We start from the raw sequence: 13416 nt of genomic DNA on the forward strand, positions 1-13416 counted from the left end.
TCACGATAACACGAACATTGTTTAAGTATTTAAGGTGAATTTCATACAGTCAACTGGAATACTGTATGTATATTACTCTCACAATAAGGTACACAATCCTTTATCCGAAATCCTCAGGGCCAGATGTTTTTTCGTTTTTTGGAATTTTTCAAATTTCAGAACTTTGGGGTCAGGAGCATAATCAAAAGTCACCATTGCATTAAAAACATATTTTTTCCTTTTTTATCTTTTTTCACTATACAGGGAGTACCCAGTTAACGGCAGGCTCGGTTATCGGCGATCCACTTTTACTGCACTTGTCTAGTGACAAAAATCAGCAATTTTCAGCACCAAAAATTGCAGATTTCCACTTATCGGTGCCAATAATTGGGTATTGGCACCGATACATACCTAACAGAGAAGGCGATAACCGAAAATTGCTGGAAAAGCGCCGAAAATCGCTGATTTTCAGTTATCAACAATTTTCGGTTTTCATTACACCCTCAGAATGGAACCCTGCCAATAACCGGGGACTTCCTGTAGTTATTTATTCATTACAGTTATTATTATTTATATTAATATACAGGCAGTCCCCAGTTATTGGCAGGGGTTCTGTTCCAACGGCGTGACAATAAGAGAAAATCACCAATAACCGAAAATCAGCAATTATCGGCACTTTTTCGGCAATTTTCAGTGCTTATCAGCACCACTAAGTGCCAAAAACTGCCAATTTTCGGTTATCAGCACCTCTGTTAGGTATTTATCAGTGCTGATAAGTGGAAATTGGCGCATATTGGCACCAAAAATCGCAGATTTTCGTCACTAGACAAGCCCCGAAAAACCGGATCGCCGATAACTAAGCCTGCCGATAACCGGAGACTGCCTGTACTGTTAAATGAATTTGCGATAATTAAGATCATCAATAACAAAATAGTGGGACATTAAGACCATATGTACACCAACACATTTTTTCAACAAAAACATTCATTATAATGCAAAAAAATATACATGACCAAAAAACTTGTAATTCAACTTGTAAATTTAACGATAAGACTATAAAATACATTTCATTATATCAATCTTGGAGAGGGTTGTTCTTTATTGTTACTAACGTCTCGTCAGTTTGCAGTCGTAATTTGAGGATGATCCAGGAACAGGATTTGCAAGTGATGACGCATCACTACGACAGACTGTGTGGGATTTTTCATACCACTATATTACAGTTAACATTATTGTTAAATTCTTGTTTTCATGAAGAAATAATTATATAAAGCAAATTATTGAGTAATTTTTGCCATCAGCAGTCATATAATCATGATCATGGCAACGTTCAAACTTAGTGCTGTAAACACAATTTGTGATCGAAATGTCTATAAACAGAACATAAGTATAGGGCTCTTATTGGTTAACAGCTCACCATGGCAACCAGCCAGCCAATTAGGTTTTAGCTGTATTCTGTCTGAGAAGAAAGTTTTGCTCATGTGAAGCTGTTGATGACGTAAGTGGGTGTGTTTTAAATACAGTACATAGTTTTTAATATTTACGTATTTTACTGATTACATGAAGAATAGAATAAATTCCTTCATATTACTTTGAGTGCAAAATTGTTGGTTCACACACACGCACTAATACCTATTGGTTAAAGAGATTTAAATTTGCAGTATCTTTTCCTGAGAGAGAGAGAGAGAGAGAGAGAGAGAGAGAGAGAGAGAGAGAGAGAGAGAGAGAGAGAGAGAGAGAGAGAGAGAGAGAGAGTGTCTCTTTAATCTCTTGAAAATGTTAATCCACTTCAGGAGAGAGAGAGAGTCTCTTTAATCTCTTGAAAATGTTAATCCACTTCCGTTTCCTGTTTCCATGTGACTGACGACAACAAAATTTATGTTTTTTTATTTGTCTTCCAAAGATGCATTACTTGAGGCATTCCCCAGTTATAGCGGGGGTTTGTCCCCAGCCGAGCGCCACTAACCGAAAATTGGTGACAATAGTGCTAAAAACCTTGCTTAACGGAGCTGTTAACCAGAGATCGGTGCAGTTGAGAGAGAGAGAGAGAGAGATTATCTTGGGATTTTTTGTTAACCTTGGGATTTTCCAAAGTCAATTCTTAGAATTTCGTAAGAAAAATAATTTGAGTAGCAGCACACACACCCAAACGACTCAGGTCAGCCGTTAGCATGTCAAACCATCAACCTTATGAATTGACGTTCTACTCTCAAAATGTTTTCGGTTTTTACAGCTTTTCAGTTTTTAGAATTTTGGATAAAGGACTGTGTACCTGTACTGTATTTCATGCACAGAATCATACATTTTTCCCTACAAAATCACTTTAAAATATCTTTCTATATGTGAGGGTGCGTCTTCTACGAAGCAAATATGGTACTGCCTACAAAACACTATCAACATCAAGCTGTTTTTCGTTTATCCATACTAACAACAATTTCTCTATTTCATCTATTATAGGAGGCCTCTATTTTGCCAACCTTGTAAACCCCTTAGTAACTAGCACATTTTATTACCTCCTTGTGCTTTAAAAATGTACTTATGGTGGATCTCAGTAGCTTAAACTGAGACGCTAAATCAGTCACAGGAATGCCTCTTTCATACTTTTCAATAATCTTTTTAAAGACAAGGTTTTGATACTAATCATCCCTTCCACATTAGCAAAAAGTTCTGATTGTTCTTTAGCATCAATAAGCAAGGAGCATTCAACCTATTTATAAAGTCGTAAAACAACCTCCCATATATGCATAATAGTTCATCCCTTTCTCAAGTCCATGTAATACTTGATGTGTAGTAAACAATAACTTTTTTGTATTATTATAATATATTGCTTTTCTTTTCTAAATATTTATTTTATTTACTTCATAGTTTACTTCAATATTTGACATATCAACTATGAGACTTTGTATTTGTTTTAAAATTGCTTCCGAGTACGAAGTGTAAGGGTAATTTTAAATACAAAATTCCTCTCACACATATATACAGAAAACAAAATAAATAAACAATGGTAACACCACCAAAGTGTAGTGTAGCTCTTGAACTTATCAATCAAATCTTCCCTTCTATTTTCCTCGCAATGGAAAACATGTTACATATCAGGCAACACATTCCATGGCTAGTGCTGTACCCTACAAATTGAAACAGACTAAAATTACCAAATTGTTAAAAAGCTACACTCCTTTTATGGCTCCCAACATTGTTAAGGAATTAGCATGTCAAAAACAAAGACATGAAGCCCAAAGTTACATCCATGAATGGATTATTCCACCATTTACTATTTATCTGTCAGCACAATTAGAAAAAGATTCATGTGGATTAGAGAAAAGTATATGTATGCAAGACCCTAGCAAAACCTGAATTTTTTTATATTCTGGGTTCTTAATTATGTTTTACAGATATTGCCCTACTTACGATGGGGTTAGGTTCCAAAAAATGAATCATTTGTTGAAAAAATCGTATCTCCAATATAGCCTAGCCTACAATAGGGTCATCAGTACCATCTATACATATATGGTAGCCTAGCCTACACTATACTTGTATACTCTAAACATATACAGTATAATAATCATTAATGTCAGCAAATTCTGCAGGTTCAATGCAGATTGACTTATGATAATTCAGTATAAAGAGAAATTGAATAACACTAACAAGAGTTAGCCTAGCGTACAGTATGGTATATCGTATAAGTAAACAGTAGCCTAGCCTACAGTATACTCTATACAGTAAACCCCCCGTATTCGCGTTCTCATGGTTCACGGACTCACGCATTCGCGGGTTTCTCTGTGGAACATATCTAGCCATCATTCCCGGAAAATTCACCCATTCATGGTATTTTTCACTGAGAAATATTCACTAATTACTGTATTTTCATATAATTTTCATGAATAAATGCACTTTTTGTGATAAAACTATTAAAATACTCAGGTATAAGCATTTTTACAGGGTTTTTCTTGGTTTAAGCTATCAAAATGGACAGTTCTAAGTGTTTTTAGAGGGGTTTTAAGCATTTGCGGATTTGACCTATTCGCAGGGGTGTGTGGGACGCATTCCCCGTGAATACGGGCGGTTCACTGTACATATACAGTAGTGTAGTAATTATTAATATCAGCTAATTCTGCATGTTCAATGCAGATTGACTTATGATAATTCAGTACAAAAAGAAACTGAATAACAAGAACAAGAATCAGACTGTACTGTAAGGGGTACTCACAAAGATTCAGTCCATCACCGGCATATGTGAACGGTGTAAGGCTGTTCATGGCTACATGTAACTGAATATCGGAAGAGCACGAGGATGATAAAGCCACAGGATCATCAACTCGCTCCTCTTCAGATAGTATTTCTTCTGCTGTTAGTTCAAGTGTTTCAAGAAAATTTTTGTTAAGGGATGTAGAGTATCGAGGCTCAAATGTTGGGGAAGGGGTGGGGGTGGGGTTAGGGGTGGTGGAAGGCGATGCCACTGGAGTCGTTCTCTTAGAGAAGTATTCCATTGTCGGTTGCATAGTGCATTTTTTTCGTTCATAAATGACTCGGTAACATGCAACAGTGTCTTGATGTGCTCTCTTAACTTTAGCAAACCTTTCCATGTTCTCATCCATTTCACTTAAAAGTTTCAGTTCATGTTCAAATGAGGCAAAAACCTCTGCCAGTGCTTTTGTCGTAAACTTTCGCTCTGGCTCATCTTCAATTTCTTCTTCCTCTTCTGCTCTTTTTCTCTCTTCTGCAAGTGCAATTAAATCTTCTGCCGTTAGCTCTACATCCTGCACATATAAAAGATCTCGGATATTGCCCTCATCAATTTCTAAATCTAAACTTCTCCCAAGTGTCAAGGTCTTTTTATCAATTTCCACAACTTCTTCATCCTTATCGAAACCTTTAAATGAGTTCACACACACTTGTAGCAAACTTTACCAAACCCCATTCATACATTCTTTCTTTACCTCCTTCCACGCCTTTCCAATGTTCATAATGGAGTCCAGAACATTGAATTCCTTCCACAAAGTTCTGAGATCTTTCTCCTCATTATACATAGCCTGAACAGCCTGAGTAAACGTGTTCCAAAGATAATAGGCCTTGAGTGTAGACACAGCGTCCTGTTCCGTGGGTTGTATGAGAGAAGTTGTGTTTGGTGGCAGAAACACAACTTTTACGTTCTCCTTAATATCTCCGATGTTCCGAGGGTGGCCGGGAGCATAGTCTAGAATCAGCAGAATTTTGAAGAGGATTTTATTTTCCCTACAATAATCTTTCACTTCTGGAATAAGGCAATGCACAAGCCAGTCTTCAAATAGCATTGCAGTCATCCATGCTTTCTCATTATGACGGTAATGCACAGGAAGTGTATGCTTCCCGATTCTCTTTAATGCCCTTGATTTTTGGAGTGATAAATCATGAGTGGCTTAAGTTTATGCCCAGCCACATTTCCCCCAAGCAGAAGAGTCAGTCAATCTTTGTATGCCTTAAACCCAGGCATCATTGTTGCGTCTTTATGGATGTACTGTACGACTGTTGAGGCATACGCTTCCAATACAGTCCCGTTTCATCGTCATTGAAGATTTGCTCTTGCAAGTACCCTTCATCAATGACAATCTTATGTAAAACATCCTTAAATTTAGCGGGCCCTTCGGCGTCAGCGCTTGCTGCTTCACCACTAATTTTCACATGATGAAAATTATGACGGTTTTTAAAACGATGAAACCATCCAGCACTTGTTACAAAACTTTTGTTGTGGTTATTCATCATATTTTTTCTTTAGTTCATCGAAAAGCATGCAAACCTTTGTTTGAATGGTTAAGAGGCTGAGTGGCATACGCTTCTGTATTTGGTCCTCCATCCACGTGACCAGTAACTGCTCCATTTCTTCCAAAGGCCCTATCCTCTTCTTTGATATAACTGTCGAATGAACTGAAGCAGATGCCCTAATAGCGTTCATTATCCGTTTCTCATCTTTAAGGATGGTGGATACCGTCGACTGTGATACATGCTCATCACGTGAGATTACCACCAGTGGCACGCTGGTTGATAATTTTCATTTTCTGCTCCAGAGTGATAAGACTGCCTCTTCCTTTTCGCACTACTGTACCAGCAGGAGACACACTTAGGTGTTTGGCAGACATACTAATACAAATTTGAGTTTTAGAGTTTGCTTACAAACGCACAAAAATCGCAAATGAACACTGACCTATTTTAACTTCCTACATAGCGAGAGCAAGTGAGGTCGGCTCATTGAATTAATGTACCTACTCCAGCCTCTCGTGCCGACGTATCGTACATGTGCGCTGCCTGATTGTACGCTGTTGCCTGTGCCAGTTGCCCAAGAAATTTAAAAATACACATTTTCAAAATACTGTATTGTCGTATCGATATTAATTGCTAACCCCACTGTAAAAGCGAATTATCGTAAGTCAAATTAGCATAACGCGAACACTACCTGTATTCAACGATAGTTGCAGATCAACCACATACCAATGATCCTGAAAGGCTTCAGTTCCACATCAGTGCCATTCTTTGGAGTTTTGTACACACACACACAAATGTGAACACCAACAGCAATATGCCATTTCCTAACTGTTTAGTTTAAATGAAATATTAACTATGAAAGACCTACAATTGCTTAGCTTCTATTTTGAAATACTTACATGAACACACTAATCTTAATACTGATTTAATCTATGCCACTAACTTACTTTAGAATGCAATTATAAAACTTCCCTTCACCCAGTCTTTTAGTGAATGTTTTGCTTCTGTGTTAAAAGGAATCATCCTTGAATACTTCTCCAATCTGTCAAATGAGTATCAGCATCCCTGAACAAATGAACTTACCAAATTAAGTGAAAAACCAAATCCCTTGCATTCCCTTTACCAAAGCAAGAACCAGTGGTATACACAACAGCTTTATGAGAAAGCCTGCAAACCAATGATAAAAAAAATAGCAAGGAATACCACACCAAGAAGTATCAAACTGAGGGAACTGAGACGTCACCTGAGTCACAGCTCACTTGTAACCACTGCTATGGTACTTGACTACTTCACTTTGGACGATCTAATCATCACCCTGCAGCAGTTCAAGGCTTATGTAAAATAAGGTCAATTAAATGTGAGCACATTCACCTATGGTACTGCATATTCATGAATGTAAACATTTCTTCTGGTTAGTGTAGCTCTATTAAGTATCTAAGATGAAATTCTTTTTCCCTATCACATTTGATTCTTCCCTGTTTAAGTAAAGTGATGAGATTACAAAAATGCTGGACCCCTAACATAACTTAATTTGCTTGCACACTAAAAAGCATGTGCATAAGAACAAAAGGCACAATAAAGGTAAAAAAAAAATAAGGATTTTAAGTAGTTGCATCCTCCTTGTGTTATTCAAGAGCACACAGTCATGTTACTGACTCATGAACTACTGTTAGTCCTATTATCGACACTATTTTACTTACAGATACAGTATGGGTGAATACATGGATGAATACAGGGAAGATTAGCATATATCCCTACACAGAAAGAAAACACAGAAAATTGGGTAGAACTGCTGCAGCCATCTATCACAACAAACGCAAGTGCATATAGACAGCTATAATCATGAAAGAAACAGGTATAGAAAATATTCAAACAGTAGTCAGAATATTAATATATTGCAGTCATTTACAAAACTATCAAATTTTTAACTCATAATAAGCATTTTGACACAAGTTTTCACTGTTCAAATCATCATGAAGAGAAGACCTTCAGATCAAAAAGCTCTAATAATTAACTTTGAAAGAGAAATGCATGGGCAGAGGTTAAAGAAAGTTATATCAATAACATATAATAAAAAATACAATACAACTATGTATATTAAGATACTTACGTGGCATGCCCACAGGATGGGCAGCATACTGAGATGGTTCTTGCATATGTGGGGGTGGGGGTGGAGGGGTGTATGAACTCTGTGGCACGCCATGAGCCATAGGGTGAACCATTCCAACTTGAGGTGGGGGTGGTTGCCCTCCTCCATTATGATTTGCAGTTGCAACGTGGGCCGCTGATGGATGAGGAAGTGTACTATATCCACTGGATCGATCGTTACGTCGCGGGTGGCCAATTGGGTAATTAGGGGCATAATTACTAGGTACCTGTAATATAATCATCAAATTGTAACAACATTGTAAACAAAAAATAAATGGCATTTTTCACGGACATATAAACCTCAACAATTTTATGTTTACACCTTCAGCAATAGCTGGTCTGGTCATCAAAGCTTAGTAACAAGTGGCAGGTGAGGGTGGGGGGATACGAGTAACACCCACTCACTTGACGGTTATTACTCAAATAAATTTTGCTTAGGAGACCATGACAATTATAATGTTCCCTAAAGGTGGGAGCAAGATAAAAAAAAATCTTCAAGTTTGTATATCAACATAAAAAGCAAATCATCTTCAATTTGCAATTTGTTTCTAAAAGAATAAAAACCTTTGTCTTTAATATGGAGACTCACTACTTCCATTAGAGGTGCTGTCCAAAGAACATGACTAGTAAATCACATCTACCAGTCGAAACTACAGTAAAATAGGATGATCTGTTGTGTAACTAAACTCCATCTGGCCAGACCAATGCATGGTCATGAGGAAGACAGCCTTCAGAGTGACAGTCCTGTCTGAAGCCTTTCTCATGGGCTCATGTGGCTCCTGGGTGAGAATTCAGAGCATGAACGTCACATCCCATTCTGAAGACTGAAGTTTATGGGGTGAACATGAAAGGGCCAACAGACAACCCTTTACCAGAGAAACTGAGAGGACCTTGTCTCACCAGAGGTTCATGAGAATGTCTACAATCTGCTGAATAGTGGCTCCAACCACAGATATAGCCCCTCACAACACCTACAACAGGTGATGGCTCACTTAGCCCGATACACATCTACCGTGAAAAGACAGGTGGTGTCAGATATCTCCTACACAGCCCTATAAGAAAATCTCTTAACAGTCTCTAGGCATCAAGTGCAACTCCACAGACCGGTGATATCTTAGAATTTAACATGAAGGTTCTACATAACAGGCTGAATGGGGGAAAGGTGCAGACACTGAGGTTGTTCCATGGGTCCTGACAATGCACTCCATTACTGTCAGTGAGTCTATATGGGAAAGCAAAGCACCAACAGGTTTCTGTTTAACAACATGGCACACAGATCAATAACCGGTGTTCCCAAAACCTCAGAGCCTTTCCTTCATATCAAAGAAAGGGACCACTGACGATTCGTTGCCGAACTGGGTGAAGCCGACATTAAAACACTGCTTGGTTCCCCCGAGGTAGCAGGTGGAGAAGATGCACTACAGCGTGTCGGAGCTCTAAAGCAAGCGGAAGGGTCAGGGAAATCAGGCGCTACAGGGCACTAGGGCGCTTCAGGTAGCTTGGGTGCTTCAGGCAGCTCGGGCACTTCAGGAAGCTTGAGCACTTCAGGAAGCTTAGCTGAATCAGGGCAATTAGTCAAAGGTAGGTGTTCAGGTAAAATACGGCGGTTGGCTGCTACTGGGGGCTCATTGTGCAAAAAACGCTCATCAAGCACTGGGAACTTGGCTGAATCCGGGCGCTTAGACAAAACTTCATTGTACACTAGATGCTGGGCACTTGGAATCAGAAAGAAGGCACTTCTTAGACAAAGGGGAGTGACTAAATGCTCGTTCCTGGCATCCAGGAGAGGAGAAACATTCAAGGCTGTTCCACTTACTGCAAGAGGGTTGGAGGACTAAGAGAAGGCTCCCTCAGCCTTTTGCTGGGAAGTCAAGGAGCTAGATCCTTGGAGGAAGAACGCCTCTTCAAGGGACATAACTCGTCGGGAAAACGCTACTGGCACCTACGGTAAGGTGAAGAATCTCCCAAGCTAGACGAGAGCTGATGCACATCCGAGACACCTTTCCATCGGCTGTCTCTTGATGCAACCTGGGATGCAACAGGCTGGGCGACTGCTCGTGGGCAGACCCCACTGACCTCCCTTGGGCTAACGGTATGCCTCCTCCCTGGTTCAGGGGAGTATGGCAGTGACCGATGCCTAGGAGAATCAGCGGGATGAACAGCCACATCCTCCACTAACACTTCATTTTCACTTTTCTGATCAAACGTATCCCTAAGGACACGCATCGATGCCCCTAACGGGGCCACTGTACCTACCACCATATTAATTCTCTGTTCAAATTTATTTTCCATGCTGGCGAAGTGATCAGGCTCAGAAGTGTGAAAATCAGAAGCAGGAGTAGGTGGTCTAAGAGTATGTACTGATACAGGGGAAACAGGTACAATAGGAGAAGATACAGCAGGAGTAGGTGGTCTAGGAGTATGTACTGATACAAGGAAACAGGTACAATAGGAGGAGATACAGCAGGAATAACTACATCATTAGATTTAGGAGTTGTCTGACTAGGTAATTTCTCACCGGCTTTAGCGACTGCCTTCCTCTTGCGATCTCTCTCTAATTTATTCAAATGAGAAGTCAAGGTCTTCTATTTACGTTCGTCTCAATCCCTGCATTCGTTGCATGTCAAATCAATAGTACAAACTTGCTCTCTGCAATTTGTGCACAGGGTATGAGAGTCATAGGTAATTTTCGTCAACCGGGTATTGCAGCCTTTGCTGCAATAACGGAAACTGGAAGAGCTATTGTTTGACATACTAACTAGCTAAAAAGTCACAATCAGTAACAAAAATCCAATCAAGAAAAGACAACGCCATAAGGCTACCATACAAAAAATACTTCACCAGATGGGAAGAAACAACAATTGTCAAAACCAAGCTGCTTAGTCAACACGATGTATAGATGATACAAGCGGCAGAAACAAATTGATCTATTGACTTAGTTGGTCCTCTCTCTTACCCTGAAAGTGGGCAGGGTCTTGTCACCTAAACAAAACAAAAGAATCGCTACTGCGAATTTCTAAATTTAAGCTGCCATTCGAGTACAAACTCTTAGCCAAGTAATTACTGGGTAAGTTACTTATATAAAATAGATATTTATATACAACTCATTTTTCCGAGGTGAGCCTAGAGTTTTCCCTGTTCTGAAGATTGTGATGATGAGCGATGATGAGTAATAAGAACAGGTCATCCTGAGCACTGAATCACAACTGGAAGGTATCGAACGAGACTGAATATTATCCCCCACTTTCCCTTAGGTCTTATACCTAGACACTGGACTGTAACTTTATCTAAGGTGATTAGACACATACACTATTGTTTCTCTGCTGCACCATACTGGATCATAAACAGTTCAGAGAGTAAGGACATAGGAGAGTGATACGAACATCGGTGGTTTGGATGGGGCACAGTGATGGTTGTATTGTGCAGGATGATGCCAGCACCAGGAAACTAGACAAGGTATATACACAGATGTAATGGGCTAATTCTGAAGAAAGGTGATCATCAGTAATCAAAGGAAGTAAAAACTCTTCCTTCTGCAAATCCAGAGGTACAAGCATGATAGGGAATAGTCAAAGCAGTCCTTTATCAAGAAAACCTGGGATCAGTACAAACAAGGTCATGCATAAATCTGTTTATGTCCCCCACACTCACCTACTCCTGTGAATGATCACAGGGATTGTTGTCACTCTTCAAAGAAGAGAAACATCTATGAGGGGAGTTTAGCAGTTTTGTAGATGGCTGCTTTCTGGGACTTCTACTGCTACCTTCAGTTGAGAGATGAGAAGCCAAAGGAAACAGTAATGAATAGGTAAGGCAGTGAGGACCAGGAAGACAAAAATGCATGCTTTTTGACCAATCGGCTCTCCAACCTTTCCTAAGCTAAAGGGCATAGCTGCAGTAGGCCTACCCAATGGGACAGGAGTTGTAGCAGGAGATTTTAAAGCAGGAACATCAGGAACTGCAACAAGGCCTAACCAGGTGAGACTACTGCAGAGGCAGAAGCATTTGCAGAGATCAATATAGGCACAGAACTCTTGGCTATAACCAAATGCTCCGTAAAGGTAATGAAGGAGAGAGTCCCCATTTACTCAAAAGGTCACAGGGCCTTCAGCAACTCCACCATCTTCGCAAGGCACTTTGGAATAGTCAGCAAAACAGCAGCTGTTGAGAGGAATGGAATGAAAGGTCATTGGCCTTAGCAAGCACAATCATTGCACCATCCACTGTCCCATTCTGTAATTGGGCAAGAAGGTCCTCAGATGAAGCCAAAGGGGGAATGTCCTGGTGTCATTCCAGTGGTGGATGCATAGGTCACAAGAGAAAGGAATTTTCAAAGGTGGGTTGGAGACAATGGAGAGGTTAGCCTTGGAAGACAATGGTGGTAACCTCTTAGAGCACCACCTCTATGCGCCATACTTCTTCCGCTGGGCAGAAGACTATCGGCACACTTGATGCAGGCCATAGCCAGCTTACAATCCTTGCCCCTGCACAGTGAACAAAATGAACAATGTTCTACAAGTATATTCACAGGCTATATAAAGCACCCTCATAGCCAGTCATGCCCTGAATATCTATGCTGACCATACTCTCTGCCAGGAGAATCAGTGATTATCATTTCAATCACGTCAAAACCAAAGTGAAAAAGAAAGCCAAAGTCTGCAACAGCAAAGAGCCATACACAGAAAGCAAACTAGTCTTAAATACAAGCAATGTTAGGGGGAAAAATGCAGCAGCAGAGCCAAAGAAAAAATTAATGAAATAGACCAGTGAGTGGCGGGTACCCACTGTCCCTCATCTGCCACTAGCTAACTACCTTGCACCATGCATCAATGATTGGACCAGCTTTCATCAAGGGTACAGTATATCCATATTAAAGTAATAGATTTTTATTCTCCTATGAGCAATTACAAAATAAGAATGACTGTAACCATTATTTCAACTTCCTTAAATTTATATTAAAAGCAGTCCCCGGTTATTGGCAGAGTTTCTGTTCCGACGGCATGACAATGAGTGAAAATTGCTGATAACCGAAAATCAGTGATTTTCGGTGCTTATCGGCGCCGATACCTGATTACTGGTGCTGATAAGCAGAAATTGGCGCATATCGGCACCAAAAATCACCAATTTTCATCGCTAGACAAGCGCCATAAAACCAGATCACCGATAACCAGGGACTACCTGTAATACAGACCATGTACATGAATTGGCAATGCCTTCAAGACAAAATTTGGTGAGTTTCTGCTTGAATCTCTAAATGTAGGAACAAGATGATTTGTAATCTTAGTCTCACACATATACATATAATTGGTACAGAAAACAAACCTGAGGTGGTGCCACTGCTGGAGGTGTCCGATATTCTCGAGATCCTCTGGACAAACTGCTAACTGATCTATTAGCCTGAGGGGGCGTGGGTGGTTTTGTTGTTGGGGCTGGACCAGCAGAGGTGGGAGGCTGATGTGTTGGAGGGGGCATTCCAACACTGCTTGCTGAGCGTCTTGAGCGGGGTGTGCTACTAGATGAGGATCGTATTCCATGTCCCACATCATCTAAGCC

At 40.1% G+C, this 13416-nt stretch overlaps 1 protein-coding gene across 7 annotated transcripts in view; it reads right to left on the bottom strand.

Annotated features, from left to right (window-relative positions):
* Window positions 1-13416, bottom strand: part of Abi (tyrosine kinase Abl) — a 115106-nt gene that overhangs the window by 70374 nt on the left and 31316 nt on the right. For all 7 annotated transcript variants that reach the window (XR_010850743.1, XM_067090660.1, XM_067090658.1 and 4 more), the window contains exons 5-6: window positions 13186-13415; window positions 7826-8090 (exon numbers count right to left, since the gene is read on the bottom strand). Coding sequence is in view for 6 of the 7 variants with exons in the window: in XM_067090660.1 (XP_066946761.1) it covers window positions 7826-8090; window positions 13186-13415 (495 nt within the window). In the remaining variant the exon portion in view is untranslated. The remainder of the gene's footprint in view (window positions 1-7825; window positions 8091-13185; window position 13416) is intronic.

The sequence above is a fragment of the Macrobrachium rosenbergii genome, chromosome 47 (genome assembly GCF_040412425.1).
Source record: "Macrobrachium rosenbergii isolate ZJJX-2024 chromosome 47, ASM4041242v1, whole genome shotgun sequence".
In the NCBI taxonomy this organism is placed as follows: Eukaryota; Metazoa; Arthropoda; class Malacostraca; order Decapoda; family Palaemonidae; genus Macrobrachium; species Macrobrachium rosenbergii.